The sequence below is a fragment of the Ovis aries genome, chromosome 17 (assembly GCF_016772045.2).
Source record: "Ovis aries strain OAR_USU_Benz2616 breed Rambouillet chromosome 17, ARS-UI_Ramb_v3.0, whole genome shotgun sequence".
In the NCBI taxonomy this organism is placed as follows: Eukaryota; Metazoa; Chordata; class Mammalia; order Artiodactyla; family Bovidae; genus Ovis; species Ovis aries.
Window position 1 is genome coordinate 71,055,631 of NC_056070.1, and position 24,905 is coordinate 71,080,535.

Here is a 24,905-nt window from a genome sequence, read left to right on the forward strand (position 1 = left end):
CTAGAGAGAGGAAAGAATGTGGGTGGGGCTTCAGGGCCCTGCCCAGGGGCTGTTTTCCAGGTCTCAGTGTGGTGAGAGTCCCTACTTACCTCTCTGGCATCTAGAGGCCCACCACCTTGTCTCCAATTTATCTGCGTCTTTAGTTATTTGCGGTTCAATAGCTTAAGGGCAGCGGAAGGTGGTCCACACAGCTATTCCAACAGAGCTTGGGCTGATGTCAGGAACCTAAAAAGGCAGGGGTCCTCTTCCAGTGCTAGAAAATTCTCTGGCTGCAAACAGCAAACCGCTGTTCTCTTCCAGGGGCAAGGGGGGTGGGTTGGGGGGCGGAGGGTCAGGGTGAGGGGGCAGGAAGCAAGCTTGCTCCCAAGCGATCTGCACTTGAAGTGCAGCACCCGCTGGATTCCCGCTGGATTCCCGGGGTCCTCACTGTGAACCGCAAGAGCTTCTCTAGGCAGGGGCTCATGAGTTCTTAAACCCCGTCAGGTGCGTCAGGCCACACCCTGGTCCCCCTCCTTCTCCCTTCCTCCCACACTCCCCCTCTTCTCTCTCCTTCCCCTTTGCACCACCAAGATTATATCTCAAGCTTTCCTTCCCACTGCCTTTACAGCGCTCTGCACACAGATTCTTAAGGGGAGGGAGGGTTTCAGAGAAGAAATATGTGTATTTCCATACCTTATAAGGTAACAGAGTCACTGAATTAGAACAAAAATGAAGGTCACTAATGAACGTGATCTCAAGTGCTGTAACCAGATATAACATCAAAAATACCTTTCTTATCAAATCAAGACATGTTCACCTTAAATTTACACAATATATATGTCCATTACATCTCAATGAAACAGGAAAAAAAAAAAAAAAACCTGGCCATTAGAAAGAGCTGGTTACTCTTCCCTGGAAAATCCCATGGACGGAGGACCCTGGAAGGCTGCAGTCCATGGGGTCGCTGAGGGTCCGACACGACTGAGCTACTTCCCTTTCACTTTTCACTTTCATGCATTGGAGAAGGAAATGGCAACCCACTCCAGTGTTCTTGCCTGGAGAATCCCAGGGACGGGGGAGCCTGGTGGGCTGCTGTCTATGGGGTCGCACAGAGTCGGACACAACTGAACTGACTTAGCAGCAAGCCAGTTGATGCTGAGTGCTGTGCCTAGTTGCTCAGTCCTGTCTGACTCTTTGTGACCCCATGGACTGTAGCCAGCCAGGCTCCTCTATCCATGGAATTCTCCATGCAAAAATACTGGAGTCGGTTGCCATGTCCTTCTCCAAAGTTGGTGAGTATCAAAACCCAAGGCTAGGAACCTCCCTGGTGGTCCAGTGGTTGAGAATCTGCCTTCCAGTGCAGGGAACGTGGGTTTGATCTGTGGTTGAGGAACTAAGATCCCACATGCCAGAGGGCAGTGGACCCGACAAAGGATCCTGCATGCCACAGCTAAGACCCCAGGCAGCCAATAACTAAATAAAAATAAATACTTTTTAAAACTCTATGCTATTTACATTCTTCTGGATGTATTTGAAAGCATGATATTAACAGTTTTATTTATTTATGAATACACCATGCGACTTCCTGCAGGATCTTAGTTTCCTGACCAGGGACTGAACCCAGGTCACCAGAGTGGAAGCATTGAGCACCACCCACTGGTTTGCCAGGGAATTCCTAGTTTTATTTACTTAAAGGGTTTATTTTTATTGTATGCCAAAAGCTTCATCCTTTGCAGTGTTTACACTTATGAGGTCAATTTTTAAATGTTTGCAAAAACTTAGGAGAAAGAAAGGAAAATTTTGACTACTTATTTATGCTTCTAGGCTTCCCTGATGGCTCAGACAGTAAAAAAAAAAATCTGCCTGCAGTACAGGAGACCGGGGTTTGATCCCTGGGTCAGGAAGATCTCCTGGAGAAGGTAATGGCTATCCACTCCAGTATTCTTGCTTGGAGAATTCCATGGACAGAGGAGCCTGGGTCTGCAAAGAGTTGAACACAACTGGATGACTAACACTTTCACTTTCATATGCTTCTAAAGATTGCTCAAATCTCAGAATCACCTGGGACATTGTTAAACATAGAGATTCCAGGGCTGCATATCACACCTAAGAAACTCAGATTGCCAGAGGAGGGGGCCTGGGAATCTGAAAGTTCAATGTTTGCCTCACTTGATTCTGAAGTGAAGTGTATCCCAGGGTGTAAAATCCTCCAGTACTTTGGGAAACATTGATTCCTGGTGGCTCAGCAGGAAAGAATCCACCTGTTAATGCAGGAGACCTGGGTTCAATCTCTGGGTCGGAAAGATCCCCTGGAGGAAGAAATGGCAACCCACTTCAGTATTCTTGCCTGGGAAATCCCATGGACAGAGGAGCCTGGCAGGCTACAGCCTGCCTGTGGGGTCACCAAAGAGTCGGACACAACTTAGCAACTAAACCACAACAGTGGAAGTGAAAGTCGCTCAGCCGTGTCCCCCCCTTCGCGTCCCCATGGAATACGCAGGGCATGGAACCCTCCAGGCTAGAACACTGGAGTGGGTGGCCTTTCCCTTCTCCAGGGGATCTTCCCAACCCAGGGATCAAACCCAGGTCTCCCACATTGCAGGCAGATTCTTTACCAGCTGAGCCACAAGGGAAGCCCAAACAGCAATAAGAACACGCTTAAAATACCCAAGAATCTACTCCTTCCGGAGACCCTGAGGGTTGAGGGTCAGGAATTCATTTTTCCTTCATGTGACACACTGAGCTCCTGCCCTGGGAGGAGCAGGTTATTGCTAATTCAATCAATCGGTCAGATGCTGTAGCTTGAGCTGGGAGCTCATCCTCCCCACCACCCTCCAGAGATTCTAGGACTCCCACACCCTCTCTCGGGGCTTCTGGGTGTCCTTCGTATTGAAGGAAGTTAGGGTGTAAGCAAAGCCCAGAGATCCGGATCCAAACTTCTCAGTTTGGGCCACACTTTCAAATCTCCAGGGCTGTGCTTCTTAACCCTCAGTGAATCTAAGGAATTGCCTACGTGTCTTGTGCAAAAACACATTCTCGTCCAACAGTTGTGGGTGGCGCCTTGAGAGGCTGAGTTTCTCCCAAGCTCCAGGTGTTGCCCAGGCTGCTTAAGGTGTCCATATTAAACAGTGAGTACTAGAGAGCTTTTGAAAAGTACTAATGTTCTGGTTGATTCTGCCGATCTTACTCCATATCCACAGAATCAGTATCTCCAGGAACAGGAACAGGGAGTCAACGTTATTAAAGGTCTCAGATATTTCTAAGGAGCAGGTAGGGTGCAAATTTGTAGCCAGGCAAATCGCCCTACCATCAACCCTGTTTGGGGCTTCATTGTGTCCTGCACAATCCATATGTGGAGGGGACTTTCACAGGGGGCCAGTGGCTAAGACTCTGCACACCCAGTGCGGGGGGCTGGGCTTCGGTCCCTGGTCAGCGAGCTACATCCCGCATGCTGCCAGGAAGACCGAAGACCCCACGTGCCACAACTAACACCCGGTGCCGTCAAAGAAATTCACTCCTAACCCCCAGCGCTTTGGAATGTAACCATATTTGGAGATAATACCTTTAACGAGGTGATGCAGTTAAAACGAGGTCACTAGGGTGGGCCCTAGTCCAATCTGATGGTTCTCCATATAAAAAGAGAGAGGGGAATTCCTTGGCAGGCCAGTGGTTAGGGCTCAGAGTTTTCACTGCCAAGGGCCCAAGTTCAATCCCTGGTTTGGAAACTAAGACCCAGAAGCGAAGCAGCATGGACAGAAAAAAAAAAAAAAAAAAAGAGGAGATTAGGACACACAAGACATCAGGCATGCTTGTACATACAGAGACAGGAGGACAGGAGAATGCAGCTGTCTGCACGTCAAGGAAAGAGGCCTCCGGAGACACCACACTGTCAGCACCTTGATCCTGGATTTCTCGCCTTCACAACTGGAAAAAAAAAACACTTTCCTGTTGTTTAAGTCTGTGATATTTCTGGTGGCCACCTTAGTACTTTAACAAGTTCTTTAGATCAGGGGTCCCTAGAGAGGGCTCACCTCAGAGACAGGGAGGGGGTATGCGGTGATGACTCAGCTCCCAGGTGACTCCCACCCATCAGGAAATGCCCACCCACCCAGACTTTGCAGGACGCAGCCTGCTCCTGGACCACTTCTTGCAGGCCACTGCTGCTAAAGGTCCCCACCCAACTCTCTTTCTGGCCCCAGCTTTTTTCACTTCTCTCCTAGACTGTGAGGGACAGAACGTTGAGAACAGAGCGAGGCCTGTGCTCAAACCATCCTGGATGTGAAAGGGAGTGTGTTTTAACCAAAAAAAAAAAAAAAAAAGGAAGAAAAAACACAGCTGTCCAGCAAAGCACACTGAAGCTTATCACCAGATGCACAGAAAAGCCTTCACATGTTGGGTTAGGAAGAAGCAGAGGACACGAGTTCAACCTCTTCTGCAGGGAGGGTTTCCAGGAAGGAGGACAGCATGCTTTCTGTAGATGGGTTGAGAGCAGATGAAATGATTGGAAGGCATTTGGGTCCTTAGCCAGGAAAGGAATATGAGTGGGGAGGGGGTATGCCGTCCTTCAGTTCTCTGCCTCCAGAAGTTTTATGATATGGGCCGTGGTCACAGGGCTCCCAGAGGTCAGGGAGAGAGGAATGTTTGGTGACTTCATCAAAGCCTGACCCATAGAAGGCAGCCTCTCAGCAGCCAACATCAGACTTCTGGGCCGCCTGCCAGGCTCAAGAAATGACCTACTGGGAACTCTCTGGTAGTCTTGGAGTGGTTAGGACTCTGCACTTTCACTGCTGAGGGCGTGGATTCTATCCTTAGTTGGGGAACTAAGATCCTGCAAGCTGCGTTGGCTGGCCACCAAAAGAAACAAAAAGAGAAAGACATGACCTGTTCCCACCTTTCCTTCCGTGGACAACCTCAAGGCCAACTCCAGTCCAGGTCCATTGCTGTCGTCAAGGAGGAAGTTCCCTGGGGCTTGTGGCCGTGGAGTGACATGTGGTCAACCTGAGTGTCCACCAACGGGGCTGGGCGTCTCACACCAACTGAGAACCCGGTACCCAGGAGATCGGGCCCTCGGGACCCAGGCTGGTGCCTGCTGACCTACAGATCAGGGATGTGTGAGAAGTGGACTCGACAAGGTGGCCAGAAGGCACACCTTTCAAGAGGGCACTCATCCAGGTGGCCAGCCTCGACCCACTTCCTCCGCCTCTAGGGGAGAGCTTGGTGCTTCCGTTGTTCTCACAAACCTTTTCCTCTTCTACTCTCCCTGAGACAGCTTTATCTCAAGAGATTGTTGTTGTCCATTTGCCCAGTTGTATCTGCAGCCCCATGGACTGCAGCGCACCAGGCCTCCCTGTCCCTCACCATCTCCTGAAGTTTGCCCAAGTTCATGTCCATTGCATTGGTGATGCCATCCAGCTGTCTCATTCTCTGCCGCCCTCTTCTCCTTCTGCCCTCAGTCTTGCCCAGCATCAGGGACTTTTCCAGTGAATCAGCTGTTCACATCAGATGACCAATATAGTGGACCTTCAGCTTCAGCATCAGCCCTTCTAACAAGTATTCAGGGTTGATCTCCCTTAAGATTGACTGGTTTGATCTCTTTGCTGTTCAAGGGACTTTCAGGAGTCTTCACCAGCACCACAACTCAAAAGCAGCAATTCTTTGGCGCTCTGCCTTCTTTGTGGTCCAGTTCTCACAACCATACATGACCACTAGGAAGACCATAGCCTTGACTCTACAGACCTTTGTCAGCAGAGCAACGTCTCTGCTTTACAACGCACTGTCTAGGTTTGTCGTAGCTTTCCTGCCAAGAAGCAATCGTCTTTTGATTTCATGGTTGCAATCACCATCACAGTGATTGTACAGCCCAAGAAGAGGAAATCTGTCAGTACTTCCACCTTTTCCCCCCCTTCCATTTGCCACAGAGTAATGGGGCCAGATGCCACGATAGTAAGTTTTTTTAATACTTAGTTTTAAGCCGGCTCTTTCACTCTCCTCCTTCATCCTCACCTAATCAGTGCCGAGCATCTGGCTTCTTGCTGCTTCTGCTCTCAGTTCGAATTCCCTGAGTGAGAAATCATGAAAGGATGGTTTCGCAGCTTACATGCAAGGGTGGGACAGAGAGAGACCGAAACATAAGGGACCGTGACACTCTGAAAAACTCAATCAATGACGACTTGCACCAGCTGCTTCTCCACAGGATTAAAGGCGAAGCGAAAGTGGCAATCAGTCCTGTCTGACTCACCATGACTCCATGTCCTGTAGCCCGACAGCCTCCTCCAGGGAATTCTCCAGGAAAGAATACGGGGGTGGGTAGCCACCCCCTTCTCCAGGGGGTCTTCCTGATTCAGGGACTAAGCCTGAGTCTCCCGCATTGCAGGTAGATTCTTTACCATCTGAGCCACCAGGAAAGCTCAAATCAAGGTGATGCTAGTTTCCAGGACTTTCCTAGATCAAAATTTTGGTGGTCCATGCCGGTCCCAGCTCTTTCAATCACCAAAAAGGGGATAGTTGGAGCCTTCCACTCTGAAGAGGTGCTGTTATTTTGCTAAATCTTCTCTGAATCTTAGAGGACTTGGTCTCAGCAAAGAGCTCTGACGGGCAAAGAGAATTAGTTAAAAGCCTTGGTGCTGCCAGGTTGGCAGAGAACCAGGATTTGGAGGAAATTTTATCTTTACCATGTGGCTTAAGGTAAAAACTTAAGGATTAAGGTTTAAAAAAAAAGTTACAGATGAATCACACCAAGGAGAAAAATGCCAAGTTACACTCAACACTGAAATATTGAACTCGGAAGTGACTTTTTTTGATGATCTGGAATGGATTTCCGTCAGCCTTTGAATAAATTGTGTGTGAAAGTTTTTATTAATGTAAAAACAAAATAATTTGTGGGGATATTAGTGACATAAAAGCACATTTAGACAATGGATTCAGGGATGTTGGGTTGTCTGTTAGAAACTGGAGGCTTCCCTGGTGGTTCAGATGGTAAAGAACCTGCCTGCAATGCAGGAGACCCAAGTTCAAGCTCTGGGTTGAGAAGATCTCCTGGAAAAGAGAACGGCTACCCACTGCAGTATTCTCACCTGTAGAATTCCATGGGCAGAGAAGTCTGGCAGGCTAAAGTCCATGGGGTCCCAAAGGGTCAGATACAGCCGAGCAGTGGGAAGGTGGGCACGGGCTGGTGGGTCCCAGAGGCTCCCGAAGGTCTGCGGGTGAATACCCCCCAGGACTCCGGGCCTGACGTTGCACAGTGAGCCGTCTTGGCACTGCCCAGGGTCCGAGATGGAGGCTCTGCGTCTGCTGGATCCACTGGGGAAAATGCTTTAGTCCAAGGCCTGGGTGGGGGTAGCAGTGAGGGTCCCTGGGAAGAAGGTTCCCTCCAGCGGTGCTCGCTCCTGGACACTCAGTTCGTCCCAGGCCCTGAGGACGCCCCTTGTATATGATGACAGGTTGAACAGCCTCAGAAACAAGTGAGGAGGCGGCTGCCCTGGAAATGAGAACCACAGGGAGCGGGTAAACAGTGCCCTGACCTCCTGTAGCCGATCCTTGCCTGTCAGAGAGCGTCTAGGCCCCACTCACGCTCAGGCCCTTTTATTTCACCACTCACAGGAGAGTCATGAGCTTAAAGGGGAGAATCATGGTCACAATCATGGTCACAGATCGCGGAGGACACCGAATGACTGACACCGGAGTTCCCTTTATTTCCCTGTAACAATCCAACACAGGGGTAACGACCCCATCAACCTCCCAAGCCCAAATTCCCCCTCCAAAATTCAGATTCACATTTCTAACTTTGTAGGAACACATCTCTCCAAAAATCCCACCAACCCCTCCCCCCTGCCCACTCTAAATCACCTTTCCTTTTCCTGCATGCCCGGAACAATTGTCTGAAACTGTGGTTTGTGTTCCTTCTAGATGCACTGAGGTCTGGGTGGCAGTGTCCCAGTGCCGGGGTGGGACTAGGCTGGGCTAGGCGGGCGTAGCAGGAGCACAGGATGGGCTGGGTGTCGGTGTCGTAGATGATCTGCTCACCGCAGTGCGGACAGGGGTTGGTGCTGAACGAGACCATGCTGGCCCAGAGGCTCACAGAGGCGCACAGCAGCTGCTTGAGCCGGGCATGCAGCTGAGCCAGGCGGCCCAGGTGCAGGGTACCACGCACATCCTCACAGCTCTCCAGGGGTGCAGAACACAGCACCAGGCTCAGCTTTCTCAGCCCTTCAGTGTGGTGCAGCAGGCTCTCCAGCATGGCCATGGAGATGGGGTTGCTGCAGAAGCTGAAGGTGGTGAGCTGGAAGCAGGGGCTCAGGGAGGGCAGGAGGGCGCTGAACTGGGAGTCCATGATGCCACAGTCGTACAGGTCCAGGTCCTGCAGGGTGGCCGAGGTCCTCTCGATCAGGACCTGCAGGGGCTCCAAGCTGGAGCTGGTCAGGTTGACCCTGCCGAGGCCCAGGTCCTTCAGCAGGCTGACGCTCGGGCACTGTGACAGGTACGTCAGGTCTGACTCCGAAATCAGGCAGTTGGTGATCGACAGGGTCTCCAGAGGGGTCTTCAGGCACCTGGGGAGAGACAGGGCAGTCAGTCCCAGGGACGGAGGTGGCGGGCGGAGGGATGTGGGGAGGAGAGGCCTGTTTCACCGGAACACAGGGCATCTCGCTGGCTTCGAGCTGGCCTCTCACCTTCTTGACGGGAAGGCAGGAGGTCTTCCGGGGGGAAGGTCATGCTCACATGGGTATGACCTCCCCCTGCACAAAATGATGAACTATTTTCAATGTGGGAAACAAACAGTAATCAATGTTATATGCCTATTTCAGCTTACTAGGATTTGGTTAGCAGGAATTAAGATGTTTTTACAGGACACGATTAGTTGAAGTCAACAGCAGGCTGCATGCAGTGGACATGGGCTGCTGGGTCCCCGCAGTTACAGACGATCCCTGGGTGAATATCCCCCAGATATTCGGGGGCCACAGACCATCCATCACCACCTACAATTCTTTTTTTTCTTTCTTTCTTTCTTCTGATTTCTCAGTGAACATATTTATTCCTAATGCTTGGAGTTTGCAGCTGCCCAAAAGGGAATCAATGCAACTCATACAGATAGATTAGGCTGCATCCTCTCAGCTTCTCTCACTGTGTTCAAGGCAGAGCGATAACCTGTTACTGAGGATTTCCTGTGTATTCAGAAGTCTTAGAGGAAAATAGTGATTATAATTTGGACTTAAAGAGATTGGAGCCACTTCAACAATGATGCTCATTTGACTTTTTCTCTTCTCTGGACTGCTTAGGAGCCACAATTTTCCCCTCCTGATCCTTTCTTGTCATCTCCAGAATCACCCACTTCCCACAGCTCACCTGGAGCCTAAAACAGCTCAGGACAGAGGTGGCAGGTGGGAGGGAGAGACAGAGCTTCGGACTTCTATCCTCACGCCTGATGGACCAACGTCCTTCTCGCTTACTTATCTATCATCGTCTCAGCTAAGACATCACTCTCTCGCAAGGAGTTCCCAAAGGCATCACACCTGACCCCCGCTATGCAGACTCCCAGCAAGAAGTCCCCTTTGACAGCATCTAACCTGGGCCACGCCTCTGACCCTGACCAGGGAGGTGACCTGACAAGACACCCGGGGACAGAGCAGCGGCATCCTGAGGACTTCCGAGCAGCTCAAGCACCCTGGCAATGTCCCCAGCGGGCATGAAATGAGAGAGGCCCGCTCTGGTCTGCGGAGCTGGCGCCTCACCTGAGCACCTGGTGCAGCCAGCCCTCCAGGAAGATGGAGTCCAGGCAGAGCTCCTGCAGGTGGGGCAGGCTCAGGAACGGGGAGGTGAGCTGGCCGACGCAGTGCTCCTCCTGGTCGGGGGCGGTGTGCGGCAACACGTGGCCGTGAGACAGCAGCAGCCGGCACAGGTTGCCCATCGGCCCAGGTGCGACACAAACCTGCCCACCGTGGCCAGCTTCCAGGTGCAGTTCACCTCCAGGTCCTGGACAGAGTCCAGCCGCACCAGCTTCAGGATCCTCCTGATGCTCTGTGTGGGCATGGTGAAGATCCTCAGCTCCTGGCAGCACAGGTGCAACAGGCCGCTCCTCTGCTTGGCCTGCTTCAGCAGGTAGCTGAGGGTCTCGTCCAAGGTGTCCTCCTTGAGCCACAGGTCGACCAGCACCTCCATAGGGGCCCGCGCCAGCTTCAGCCCCGCCTTGGAACCCTCCACCCTGCGCCTCTTCTGCGTGGGCTGGGCTGGCTCGGCTCCAGCAGCGAGGACACGCTGGCCTTGATGCCGGATGACACGGTCCAGAAGTCCTGGTGGGCGTTCCAGCGCAAGTCCAGCACCTGCAGCTTCACCGCCTGTGGGGCCGCAGGGGACACGCGGAGCTGTGCAGAGGCCGACGGGCACCGGGACCCCGCGGGGGCTCTGCACTCCACGCACCACAGCTCCTCCGGCTTCCGGGCCCCCCTTGGTCCCCACTGTAAGGGACACTGGGGGGCCCACGTGCCTTTTGTCCCCTCTGCCCCTGAACCAGGCCTGTACATGGGAATGCCTGTTCCCAGGTGACCCCTTATCCTCCTGCCCTGGCTGTGTCTTGCTCACACCCCCAGGAGCCACCAGTCTGCCAGGTCGACCTTTCCTGGGGCCGACCTCCTGAGCAAGCAGGACGTCCAGGCCTTCAAGTGCAGCCTGGAAGGTCTCCAGATGAGGCTGGTGGTCCTTCATCACGGACCCCAGCGGGAGGCAGGGGAAGGGCCACGCCTTCAGGGCCTGGGTGTGCCTCCCGGCAAAGGCCGCCGTAAACAGCGGCGGGAAGAGCTCGATGGGCAGCTCCCTCCAGGGCCCCAATGGCCAAGGCCTCATTCCGCAGCAGGCTCTGGCCAGCCAGCTCCAGGAGTTGGGGCGGGGCCCGGACGCCCACCCTGAAGAACCTACTCCAGAACGAGTCCTGGGGGGATGTCAGAGAGCAAGGGGTGGAGAGGCCTCCTCCGGCCAAGGAACCAGGGAGACCCTGCTGCCCCTCCACCCTCAGGGAACCCAAGGCAGGGTCAGAGACTTCCTGTGGCCACAAAGTCACAGCTTTGGCCCCACTGGCACCAGGACAAGCATCTCTCCAGGCAGCAACAAAGGGACAAAGTGACCTCTTGCCCCATCCCATATCTACCGGCTGCTGCATTTAATCCCAGCCCTGCTGGCCGGTAGATACCTAGGAGTCTGACAGCTGACCCCACTCTCTTCGGAAAAAGCTTCTGATTATTACTCAAGGGCTGAAAACAGGAATAAGGAGTTTAGCCCAACACGGCCTGTCTCTAAACTCCAGCCAATAACTCACGCAATGGGTGCTGTTATGTCACTTAACAAAAAGACGTACCTTTCACTGTGCGTCTCGTCTACAAATGTTATTACTATTCGGTTCAGTGGAGCAAAGTTCTCACATTCGGAACAAAGCCTCCACTCTTTAAAATATTCTACAGTTTTGTTTTTTTTTAATTCCATGGAATTAAAAAACAGATTTTAGCTTTTTAAAACAAAAAGAAACCCCCAAAACCCTTTAAGCTAGTAAAATCACAAAACTATAAAATGATATGAACTATAATCACTGGTAACAAACTAAAATGTAAAATCTCACCCCAAATCCCCAATTAGATGCCTTTCATTGAACCAGTCCAGTGAGGAGGACTCTGTGCTGTCGCTGCAGGGGCACGAGTATCCCCGCCAGGGAGCCATGACCCCAGACGCTGCTCGGCGCGGCCCCCTCCCCTCACTCTCCCCCCACCCTATCCCATGCCCCCCCACGCCCCCTGCCAAATTCTATTTGGTTAAGAAATATTGTAACGGTCTGTACAATCGGCGACAATCAGAGAAGAAGCCAAACTGTCTGGGATAAAGGTAAAACTGCACGTAGACGCGAAAGCAAGGAGTGCAACTGCCAACGTGACGGAAAGGCGAAGAAAATTCTCAGCAGGATCCTGGCCAGCGTGGCCTGTCCCGCGAAGGCCCCGGCAGGGACGGCTGTCAGAGCCCGAGGCGCCAGCGTGGGGCAGTGTGCTCAGGCCTGAGTCCCTCTTCTCCTTCCAGGACACGCTTTCCAGATTCCGACTGCAGTTTCCATTTCCGGCTAACGTGCTGTCTTACTATCTTACTACTAGATCCCCATCCAGCTAAGGCTGAGTGGGTTTTTTACTTTCTCACTACATACAACTGATGGGATCCTATGTCTGTTTACAAAAGCAAAATATAAAAGAAGAAAACCAACCTGAAGGTACATTCGTTGGGGGAGTCTGGGCCACATCAAAATCACCCAAATGGTCACGTTCAGACAGCTTTGTGCGGATGGTGGTGTCACCCCAGAAGGAAAAGAAACAGACTAAGATTCCCGAGTATCACACTGTCACTTATCATTACACCAGACAGCGAAACACGTGCCCATTCGCGGGGGAGCAGAAGATTCCCGAGTATCACACAGTCACTTATCTTTATGTCAGACAGCGAAACACGTGCCTGTTCGCAGGGGAACAGAGGTGTGATGGAGCGATGCTGGGTCCTCCAGATTTGGAGGGTCCAGGCTCCCTTTGACTGGTCAGGTCAAACTGACACCTAGCAGCTGGCCAGGACAACAGAGGGACCAGACATTTGTAACAAAACCAAGGAAAGTACCCAAGAAAAGTGTGTTTTGTTTGGAGGAATTCAAAGCCTTTCTTAGGCTAGGCTTGAGAAATTGCCAGCAGAGGGAGTGGCTAAAAAGGGACCGGGTGGATCCCTTAAACCCAAGGCAAACCCAAGATCCATGCCTCCTCCCTCCCTGGAGGCAAAGGGCATTTCCTCCCTGAAGCTAGGAGATTAAATTTAGGACTGTGGGTTAGGAGAGCATGGAACTGTTTTGGCTGGCCAAACCTGGGACACACATTGTTCTGCCTGAAGGTCACTGAGGGCTTAGGACTGTGGGGTCTCCTGAAGGGAAATAAATGTGGGCCAAGGACACAAATCTATGTCAGCAAACGGCTGCAACCAGAGGCTCAGGTGTCCCCCTGCACATCCCAGCCTGGGCTCTGTCCAGCGACCTGTACCCTCACCATGACCTTCAAAGGCTCCTTCCCAAGTGTAGTGGGTAACCTGACGTTCCCTCAGTATGCAAAGAGCCTTTGAAACCCTCACCCCTCACCCCTCTCCCTCCACTAAGGCTCTCACTTACAGATTCTGATGGGAGCTCAACTTAAGCCCACAAATACAATTCAGTTTTTCCTTTGCTCTGATTAAGCACAGGTAGCAACACGGACTTTTTCCCTGGGGAGGTGCAAAGCCTGCATCAAAGGGTGTGGGGTGAAGCCCCTGCTAGGCTGGCTGACACGCTGGTTCTGCTGCGGTCTAAGAACACAGACGGACGGAACCTCTCCACAACTGGCTTTGTGAGGCTCCAACAGTTGTTCTATTTGGAGGGCGAGAAGGCTTTCCCTGAAGAATACACTCAGTTTAGTCGCTCAGTCGTGTCCGACTCTTTGCGACCCCATGAATCACAGCACACCAGGCCTCCCTGTCCCTCACCAACTCCCAGAGTTCACTCAGACTCACATCCATCGAGTCCATGATGCCATCCAGCCATCTCATCCTGGGTTGTCCCCTTCTCCTCCTGCCCACAATCCCTCCCAGCATCACAGTCTTTTCCAATGAGTCAACTCTTCACATGAGGTGGCCAAAGTACTGGAGTTTCAGCTTTAGCATCATTCCTTCCAAAGAAATTCCAGGGCTGATCTCCTTCAGAATGGACTGGTTGGATCTCCTTGCAGTCCAAGGGACTCTCAAGAGTCTTCTCCAACACCATGGTTCAAAAGCATCAATTCTTCGGTACTCAGCCTTCTTCACAGTCCAACACTCACATCCATACATGACCACAGGAAAAACCATAGCCTTGACTAGACGGACCTTAGTTGGCAAAGTAATGTCTCTGCTTTGGAATATACTATCTAGGTTGGTCATAACTTTTCTTCCAAGGAGTAAGCGTCTTTTAATTTCATGGCTGCAGTCACCATCTGCAGTGATTTTGGAGCCCCAAAAATAAAGTCTGACACTGTTTCCACTGTTTCCCCATCTATTTCCCATGAAGTGATGGGACCAGATGCCATGATCTTTGTTTTCTGAATGTTGAGCTTTAAGCCAACTTTTTCCCTCTCCTCTTTCACTTTCATCAAGAGGCTTTTTAGTTCCTCTTCACTTTCTGCCGTAAGGGTGGTGTCACCTGCATATCTGAGGTTATTGATATTTCTCCCAGCAATTTTGATTCCAGCTTGTGTTTCTTCCAGTCAAGCCTTTCTCATGATATACTCTGCATAGAAGTTAAATAAGCAGGGTGACAATATACAGCCTTGACGTACTCCTTTTCCTATTTGGACCCAGTCTATTGTTCCATGTCCAGTTCTAACCGTTGCTTCCTGATCTGCATACAGATTTCTCAAGGGGCAGGTTAGGTGGTCTGGTATTCTCATCACTTTCAGAATTTTCCACAGTTTATTGTGATCCACACAGTCAAAGGCTTTGGCATAGTCAATCAAGCAGAAATAGATGTTTTTCTGGAACTTTCTTGCTTTTTCCATGATCCAGTGGATGTTGGCAATTTGATCTCTGATTCCTCTGCCTTTTCTAAAACCAGCCTGAACATCAGGGAGTTCACGGTTCATGTATTGCTGAAGCCCGGGTTGGAGAATTTTGAGCATTACTTTACTAGCATGTGAGATGAGTGCAATTGTGTGGTAGTTTGAGCATTCTTTGGCATTGCCTTTCTTTGGGATTGGAATGAAAACTGACGTTTTCCAGTCCTGTGGCCACTGCTGAGTTTTCCAAACTTGCTGGCATATTGAGTGCAGCACTCTCACAGCATCATCTTTCAAGTTTTGAAACAGCTCAACTGGAATTCCATCACCTCCTCTAGCTTTGTTCGTAGTGATGCTTTCTAAGGCCCAGTTGACTTCACATTCCAGGATGTCTGGCTCTAGATTAGTGATCACATTAGTGATCACATGATTATCTGGGTCGTGAAGGTCTTTTGTGTACAGTTCTTCCATGTATTCTTGCCATCTCTTCTTAATATCTTCTGCTTCTGTTAGGTCCAGACCCAATAAAGGTCTGTCCTTTATTGAGCCCACCTTTGCATGAAATGTTCCCTTGGTATCTCAAATTTTCCTGAAGAGATCTCTAGTCTTTCCCATTCTGTTGTTTTCCTCTATTTCTTTGCATTGATCGCTGAAGAAGGCTTTCTTATCTCTTCTTGCTATTCTCTGGAACTCTGCATTCAGAGGCTTATATCTTTCCTTTTCTCCTTTGCTTTTGCCTCTCTTCTTTTTTACAGCTGTTTGTAAGGCCTCCCCAGACAGCCATTTTGCTTTTTGCATTTCTTTTCCATGGGGATGGTCTTCATCCCTGGCTCCTATACAATGTCACGAACCTCATTCCATAGTTCATCAGGCACTCTATCTATCAGATCTAGACCATTAAATCTACTTCTTACTTCCACATCTTTAATCATAAGGAATTTGATTTAGGTCATACCTGAATGGTCTAGCAGTTTTCCCTACTTTCTTCAATTTAAGTCTGAATTTGGCAATAAGGAGTTCATGATCTGAGCCACAGTCAGCTCCTGGTCTTGTTTTTGCTGACTGTATAGAGCTTCTCCATTTTGGCTGCAAAGAATATAATCAACCTGATATTGGTGTTGACCATCTGGTGATGTCCATGTGTAGAGTCTTCTCTTGTGTTGTTGGAAGAGGGTGTTTGCTATGACCAGTGCATTTTCTTGGCAAAACTCTATTAGCCTTTGCCCTGCTTCATTCTGCATCCCAAGGCCAAATTTGCCTGTCACTCCAGGTGTTTCTTGACTTTCTACTTTTGCATTCCGGTCCCCTATAATGAAAAGGACATCTTTTTTGGGTATTGGTTCTAAAAGATCTTGTAGGTCTTCATAGAACCATTCAACTTCAACTTCTTCATTGTTACTGGTCGGGGCATAGACTTGGATTACCGTGATATTGAATGGTTTGCCTTGGAAACGAACAGAGATCATTCCGTCGTTTTTGAGATTGCATCCAAGTACTGTATTTGAGACTCTTTTGTTGACCATGATGGCTACTCCATTTCTTCTGAGGGATTCCTGCCCACAGTAGTAGATATAATGGTCATCTGAGTTAAATTCACCCATTCCAGTCCATTTCAGTTCTGATTCCTGGAATGTCGACGTTCACTCTTGCCATCTCCTGCTTGACCACTTCCAATTTGCCTTGATTCATGGACCTGACATTCCAGGATCCTATGCAATATTGCTCTTTACAGCATCGGATCTTGCTTTTATCACCAGTCACATCCACAGCTGGGTATTGTTTTTGCTTTGGCTCCATCCCTTCTTTCTTTCTGGAGTTATTTCTCCACTGATCTCCAGTAGCATATTGGGCACCTACCTACCTGGGGAGTTCCTCTTTTGGTATCCTACCATTTTGCCTTTTCATACTGTTCATGGGGTTCTCAAGGCAAGAATACTGAAGTGGTTTGCCATTCCCTTCTCCAGTGGACCACATTCTGTCAGGCCTCTCCACCATGACCCGCCCGTCTTGGGTGGCCCCACTGGCATGGCTTGGTTTCACTGAGTTAGACAAGGCTGTGGTCCTAGTGTGATTAGCTTGACTAGTTTTCTGTGATTATGGTTTCAGTGTGTCTGCCCTCTGATGCCCTCTTGCAACACCTACCATCTTACTTGGGTTTCTCTTACCTTGGGCATGGGGTATCTCTTCACAGCTGTTCCAGCAAAGCGCAGCCACTGCTCCTTACCTTGGACGAGGGGTATCTCCTCACTTAGCTGTACAGGAGAAATTAACACTACATTGTAAGTCAACTATACTTTGATAAATATTTCTTTGTTTTTTCTCCTTTTAAAATGTTTATTTATTTAAAAAAAATTTTTTTAGCCACACTGCATGACATGCAGCATCTTCATTCCCCATCCAATGATCAAATTCAAGCCCCCCTGCAGTATTGGTGTGGAACCCTAACCACTGTACTGCCCAGGACAGCTCTTCAAAAACAATTAAAAAAAAGAAAACAAGGAGTTGAGGAGGGCTTCCCCTGTGGTCCAGCAGTTAAGAATCAACCTCACAAGGCAAGGGATGCAGCTTCCATCCACGGTCAGTACCTTAGATCCCACAGGCCACAGAGCAACTAACTCCGTGCACCGCAACTGAAGGGCTCACAAGCCACACTGAAGACCCAGCTCAGCAGAAAAAAACACAGACGTTGAGGGGATACTTGTTCCCAGCTCTGCGTTTGACTCCTGTAAGGGAGGGAAAATGGATCTTTCAGCCGTCGGGGCCCCAGTTCTCTTCTTTGCCGCATCAGCCGGGAGGGGACATTCTGGGACTCCTCCCCCAGGGACAATGATGACATGCGGAAAGAGAGGAAACCCCAGGTTCACTCCCCACACCCTGTCATAGACGCGTTCTGTTCTCACTCAACATGCGAAAGAGTTAATTCTCAGGAAGCTCTGCTGTCCAGGGCTGCAGAAGTATCTAGAACAAAGGGCCAGGTTAGAGGAGGGTGAGCAGAGAGGATGAGGAGGGGCAGGGGCAGGAGCAGGAAGCAGATTTGTGTGGGGGCCCGCCTTCCTCTCGGGGAGGGGATAAGAGGGGTCTGGGGACCAGATCCAGGGCCGCAGGCTCAGAAGGCAGCGTCTGGGCATCTCCACTTGGGCATGGGTTCTGCTCCTTGTTACCTTCGTCACTCAGGGCTCAGGTGAGGCCTCCAGGGAAGGGACCCTGGAGAACTCTGGTTAATCCCTTGTGTCTTTGTATCAAGAGCACCCAGGCTCTGCCCTAAAATCTCTGATTTATGATGTCAGTAAAAGGTCCTCAGGGGTCCTGTTTGCATCTCAGGCTCCAGCTCTGGCAACACGATCTCCCTGACCATCTCTGGGCTCCAGGCTGACTCTTATTGTGGCTCACATAGAAGTGGACACGATTTGCTCAGTGATCCAAGTTCACGGGGAACTAAGAGTAAAACCTCCTCTGAGCTCCCTCAAGCCCCTTCACTCCTAATTACTGGGCTTCATTTGTTTCCTGTTTGTTATTATTTTGTTTGCCAATCATTGCCAACTTAATTGAATTAGAAGATTTCAGAAAGATCGACTTCATATCTTTTCCCAGATGCATGCACATTTAACATTTCCCGATATCTATTTCTCATTATATCAGCTTCTCTCTCATTCCCGCTCTGTATTGTTTTTCAGTCTCTCAGTCGCGTCCAACTCTTTGTGACCCCATGGAGTGCAGCCCACCAGGCTTCCCTGTCCTTCAGCATCTCCCAGAGCTTGCTCAGACTCGTGTCCATTGAATCTGTGATGCCATCCAACCATCTCATCCTCTATCACCTGCCGGGAGCCAGCGTGAGGAGCTCCGCCCATGCCAAAGGTCACGAGGAAGGAGGCTTGGCATACGCAAAGGCGTGATCAAGCCTCAGGAAACCCCCTGTTCCCGAGCATCTAACCCCAAAACCAGAGTCTGTTTTATGCTCTCACCTACACCTCTGACTTTACGGGGGCTCTCCCCCATAACCGTTTCTCTTGGAGAAGGAGTAAACGCGCAGCTCCAAGGCAATAAAAATTCCTGGGCGTGACAAGAGTGTTTCAGCTTACGGACTCCTCTGAAGGTTATCTAGCCCGCCTGTATAGGTTCGTCCAGCCACATGTGATTGTTTACAGCCTCCCAATCTGAGAGGCACGACATGTTTTAGACTTACTAAAGGCAAATTCTTTTGGGGAGTTAGAAATTATTAGTATAGTGTGTTGGTTAGGAATTATATTGGTGAAGGGTTCTTCATTTGTTGTGTCAATAATTGCTGCTAATTCCCTGCTCTGGGTGGGACAAGGATGTCTCAGGTCAAACCTCTCTGCTGACAGACTAGCTTGTGTGACAGGATTGTCCATACTCCTGCCACATGATTGTTTACTACCTGTCAACCATAAACAGCACAGAGAGTTTTGGAGTATTTTGAGAGTGTTGATTAGCATAGGGCTTTTTCTTCTTGTTGAGTCAATGATTGCCGCCAGGCCTCCATATCCTTAGGCACTTGGGAATATATTAATCAATGTATTTGGACTATAGAAAAGGAAATATAGTAGTTTTTAAGGTTAGCAATACTAGACTTTTTGAGTTAATGGATTTCCTCTTTTGTAATAGATCACTGTGCTTTGTTATAAATCACTGTGTCCTTGTTATAGTATGTAAAAATGTTACTTTATCACTATCTTAAGACTAAATAGATCTTAAGGGGAGCATTGGTGAAAGAATTTTCATTTGTTGGGCTGATGTTTGCTGCTAAATCTCCATGTTCCCTACACTTATAATGAATTTAACTAGCATATAGGAGAAATAAGTATTAACCTTTAAGATTAATCATGTTAACCTTGGGTTAAATAAATTCCTTTCTTGATTGTAACTCACTACACCCTCACCCTATAGGAATGTAACTTTACTTGGAGGGTGGTGCCTTGTTTAAGAAAAAACACCCTTGGAAAAAATAAGTTTTTTGGTTATCAGAAAGAAAGGATCATAAAATCCCTAAGAACTTTTTATGTGAAGCATCTGATTTTGATAAAGGTGAGGACTGCTGACCCCCGCGTGACTCTGTATTCATCCCTATGTGTAACAAAAGGTATATAAGCTAACCCAAAAATAAAGAAATCGGATCAGTTTCCGGAAAGACTGATTCCCCCATGTCACTTCCTTCTTGCTCCCGTTTCTCTGGCTGAATTCCCATCTGGAGCATGGATGCTATTCCACGTAATCCAAGTTATTCAGCCTCTTTTTCTCCACTAATCTTCCTACTACACTATCCGTTTCTAATCTCTCTATATATCTGTAATTAAATATGTATTTTTCCAAAGACGCTGACTCCATCCCCCCACCTTCGAATCACCCTGGATCCACCGGGGCTGGACCCGGCAATCACCCCCTTCTCCTCCTGCCTTCAGTCTTTTTCAGCATCAAGGTCTTTTCTAAGGAGTCGGCTCTTCGCATCGTGTGGCCAAAGTACTGGAGCTTCAGCTTCAGCATCAGTCCTTCTAATCAATATTCAGGATTGATTTCCTTTAGAATTGACTGGTCTGCTCTCCTTGCAGTTCAAGGGACTTGCAAGAGTCTTCTCCAACACCACAGTTTAAAAGCATCAATTCTCTCTGTATATATATATGCAGTTGAATATGTACATGGATGTATGTGTCCATAAATATGCATAGTTAACACACACACACATGGAAACAGAGCATTCATTTTCTAAACCTTTGGAAAGAGGTTGCATCCTTCTTCATCTAAGGCTTAGTACATCGATTTTAGCCAGAGTTCACTTAAAACTGCAGTCATCATCTTAAGGTGTAGAGTTCAGTGGTTTATAATGCATTTACAAGTTAGTCCATTCATTATCACCCCACAGTCCAGCCTATTCCATTCCCTTAAGACAGGAGTCCCCCACCAGTACAGGTCTGTGGCCTGGCAGGAACCAGGTTACACAGCAGGAGGCGAGCAGCTCCTGGGACTTGCCTGCTCAATAATCAACAATAATGTCTCTATGTACATATTTCTACATATATTATATTTATATAAATATAATACATATATATATTCCATACATAAACCCTCCATTACAGGGACTTCTCTCATGGTCCACGGTTGAAGAATCCCCCTGCCAGTGCAGGAGACAAGGGTTTAATCCCTGTTCCGGGAAGATCCCACGTGCCATGGAGCATCTTAGCCAGAGAGCCACAAGTCCTGAGCCTCTGCTCTGGAGCCGGGAGGCGCAACTACTGAATTCCACTCACCCTAGCGCCCATGCTGCAACACAGGCAGCAGCGAGGAATCTGCCCACCACAACTAGAGAGCCGCCCCCGCTCACCTAGAAATATCTAGAAATGTCTCGAGCACAGCAGGGAAGTCCCAGGGCACCCAAAAATGAAAAATAAAACAACAAATACATAAATAAATAAACCTCTAAAAAAACCCCTCTCTATATATACATAGGTATATATTTCTATTTGTTTTGTTTCCCTAGACAACCCTGACCAATCCAGGTCTCCTACAACAGAGCTCAATCTAATTATAATATTCTCATCATTATTATTTTTAAAAATCTTTGCTTTTTATCTTTTTTCTTTTCCTATAAATGCACAGGTCAGTATCTTCACGATCGAATCACCTTGGCTGGAACAGGGTCATGACGCATCCCAGCACCCCAGAGGAGCCAGGCGCAGCACTGCCAGGAAGGGTCTTAGCTACCGAACACCGAACAGGGTTCTGAGTCCTGGCCCCTCATGCATAATCTGGTGAGAGGCTGCACCTGTCCGATAGCTGTGTCCCAGTGGGGACGACAGAGGAGACAGAGAGACCGCGGTCCCAGGACCCCCCGAGGCATCTGGGGTGAGACCCGCTCCCTGACTGTAATGGCGTCAGTGGGATCTGAGGCCACCAGGGGGGCAGCAAGGGCCTGGGTGTGGGGAGGTTTTAGTGTGGCTTCCTTACCTGTGTGAAGCCCCAGCTGCTGGCTTCTGAGCCCCCTAAGGGAGTGTGGGGTGCAGTGACCCATTTGTTCTGTCTTATGAGCCCTTGACTACAGCCGGCAATAAAGGTCTCAGGGCTCATCTTCAGAGCCCTGCTGAGGCAGGGGACAGGACTACAGGGGGTCCGTCCTGTGGAGGGGACAATTTGGGGAGGAGATGGACACCCCAGTTCTCCTATGGTGCTGGGAGGAGGTGGAATTAAACTCTAAGTAACTCCAGCTCCTCAGGGGACCTCACCTTCCACCCTCAAAACCCAGAGAGTGATTGTCAGGATTATCAGCCAAGGACACGGTGACTCCCAGAGTGGACAGGGACCTCCCAAGACGGCCGCAAGTCCTGGGCAGTGATGGTCCGTGTCCCGACTAAGGGTGACGTGTCCGAGAGTTTTCATCCTCTCAGAAGGGCCCTGATGTCCAGGGACATAGAGACTCTAGTGTCCAGGCCAGGTCAGAGGTGAGGACAGAATGAGGACGGGCAGGTTCAGGAAGCACATTTGCATGGGGGCCCCGCCCTCCTCTGGGGGAGGGGATAAGAGGGCAATGGGGACCAGGCCCAGGGCTGCGGGCTCAGAAGGCAGCATCTGGGGCGTCTCCACCATGGCCTGGGCTCTGCTCCTCATCACCATCCTCACTCAGGGCTCAGGTGAGGCCTCCAGGGAAGGGGCCCTGGGGTCCTCAGGGTGACCTGGGCCCCGGCAGGGAACTGACCAGAGTGTGTTTCTCCTCTTTGCAGGGTCCTGGGCCCAGTCTGGCCTGACTCAGCCTGCCTCAGTGTCTGGGAATCCGGGACAGATGGTCAGCATCTCCTGTGCTGGAACCAGCAGTGATATTGGGGGTTATAATGGTGTGGGCTGGTACCAACAGCTCCCGGGCTCAGCCCCCAAAACTCTGATTTATAATGTCAACAAACGGCCCTCAGGGATCCCTGCTCGGTTCTCTGGCTCCAAGTCCGGGAACACAGCCACCCTGACCATCTCTGGGCTCCAGGCAGAGGACGAGGCCGACTATTACTGCGGCTCATATAAAAGTGGTTACAGTGTGCACAGTGGTTCAAGTTCACAGGGAAGTGAGGCCAAACCCCTCTGAGATCATTCAGCCCTTAATTCTAAACTCAGGCTTTCATGTGTTTTTGCTCTTTTTTGTATTAATTGCAAACAAATAAAAATGTAAAGTTTCTATCAGGAAGTTTTCAGAAACTTTGCCCAGATTCACTGGTTTCTAAACTTTGCCATATCTGATTTTTTCACATCCAATTTTCTCTCACTATCTCCCTGCGTTTGTGCGTCTACACACAATCACAGCCATCTGCATACCCAGCCCACATCCGGAGCACAAAGCATGTACTTTCTGAATCATTTGAAAACGATTTGTATCTACCCGCACCTGAGTCTTCACAGTCTCTTCCATACAATTCACAACTGAAAATATACATCATTTAAGGTGAAGGACCTAATGGTTTTTAATATACTCATAAGTTTGAACATCCATTAACACTCTATCTTCCAGAATATTTTTGTTCCTTTAAGAGAAGCCCCTCATCCATCACCAGTCAATCCCTGTCCCTAGCCCCTCCAGCCCTAGAAACCACGCCTGGACTTCCTGCCTATTCTAGGTTTTCCACACAAATGCAGATACACTCTATGTGGACTTTGGGTCTGGATTCTCTCACTCTTTTTTTTTTTAAGCTTTTTAACAATATCTGTTTATTTTATTTACTTTTAATTTTTGGCTGACCTGGGTCTTTGATGCTGTGCGGGCTCTTCTCTAGTTGTGCAGAGCGGGGACCACTCTCCAGCTGAGGTGTGCGGGCTTCTCATTGTGGGGCTTCTCCTGTTGCGGAGTATGGTCTCTGGAGCACGGGCCCAATAGCTGGGGCACGTGGGCTTAGTTGGTTCATCACATGTGGAATCTTCGTGCTTCAGGGATTGAACCTGATTCCCCTTCATCGTCAGGCAGATTCATAACTGCAGGACGCCAGAGAAGAACTTCTCTCACTCTTTATAATGTTTTCAAGGTTCTTTCCATTTAAAGTCCATGTGAGTACTTCATCCCTTCTTATGGTTGAAGAACGTCGCATCTTCAGCCCCGACCTCGCTGTTTGAACATCTGGGTGGACCAGGTATAAGCACCCAAACCAGGCCACGGCCAAGTCTCTTGTTTTGCCAGAACTTTCCCAGTTTTGGATCGGAAACCGCCCTGACCTGACTGGGACCTCAGTCTGGGGCAAATCAGGGTAGATGGTCACTGAGATGGTTAATGTCATGTGTCTGTCACCTTGACAGGTCACGGGGGCCCAGATGAAGCATCATCTCTGGACGGATCTGAGGAATGTTCCTGGAGGGGATGAGCAGCTGAGCCTGGGGCTCAGTAGACACACGGCCCTCCCCAAGGTGGGGCCATCATGCAGCCTGCTGAGGGTCTGAGTGGAGCAAGGGGAGAAGGCAGGAGGGCGTCACCTCTTCTTTCTCTCCTCTCTGCAGGAGCTGGGGCATTTCACCTCCACTTCTCCAACCTTTAGGCCAGAATTTACATCACCGGTTCCCCTGGTTCCCAAATTTCTAGACACAAACTGAATTGCATCACCAGCTTTCTCAGCTCTCAGCTTCAGAGAGTGGCTCCTGGGATTTTCCTGCTCAATATTCCGTAATAATCTCTCTCTGTCTCTGCTGAAGCTGAAGCGCCAATACTTTGGCCACCTGATGCAAAGAACTGATTCCTTCAAAAACACCCTGATGCTGAGAAAGATTGAAGGCAGGAGGAGAAGGGGACGACAGAGAATAAGATGATTGGATGGCATCACCAACTCGATGGACATGAGTCTGAGCAAGCTCTGGGAGTTGGTGATGGACAGGGAAGCCTGGCGTGCTGCAGCCCATGGGGTTGCAAAGAGCTGGACACAACTGAGCAACTGAATGGAACTGAAATATATATATATTCTTAACATATACATATGAATATATTCTTAACATAAAATCCTTCACTATATATGTACATATTTCTGTTTGTTTCTTTCCTAGAGAACCCTGATGAAAAAGTCCTCCTAGCAGAAAGTGCGCTCTTCTCAGATTGTTCTTACCATAATTATTTTTTCAAATCCTTGCCTGTTACCTTCTTTCCTTCAATGTGAACTCATAAACAGTATCTTCATGCTTTAATCCTTGGCTGGAACAGGGTCCTACGAGGGCTCCCGAGCAGGTGGGTCAGAGCACAGGGGAAGGGATGTCAGCTAGTGGGCACTGAGAATGTCCAGAGTCCTGGTGTCCCCCCACGTGTCAGGCGGGTGAGAGGCTGCCCCTGTCTGATAGCTGTGTGTCCCAGAGGGGACGACAGAGGTAACAGAGAGACCGCGGTCCCAGGATCCCACATGGCATCAGGGT

At 49.6% G+C, this 24,905-nt stretch overlaps 2 protein-coding genes and 1 gene segment (V, D, J or C); 2 read left to right on the forward strand and 1 right to left on the reverse strand.

Moving 5' to 3' along the window:
- The window catches only part of LOC114108841 (immunoglobulin lambda-1 light chain), a 469,312-nt gene that overhangs the window by 304,874 nt on the left and 139,533 nt on the right, over positions 1-24,905 (forward strand). The window lies entirely within an intron of this gene.
- LOC101108258 (melanoma antigen preferentially expressed in tumors) lies at positions 7,293-12,241 on the reverse strand. Its single transcript, XM_042234923.1, is given in 9 exon segments — positions 7,293-7,456; positions 7,549-7,590; positions 7,762-8,525; positions 9,705-9,882; positions 9,885-10,205; positions 10,208-10,307; positions 10,567-10,782; positions 10,784-10,897; positions 12,206-12,241. Coding segments are annotated over 9 exon segments (1,935 nt in total).
- LOC132658058 (immunoglobulin lambda variable 2-14-like) lies at positions 22,083-22,644 on the forward strand. The segment is given in 2 exon segments: positions 22,083-22,171; positions 22,262-22,644. Coding segments are annotated over 2 exon segments (399 nt in total).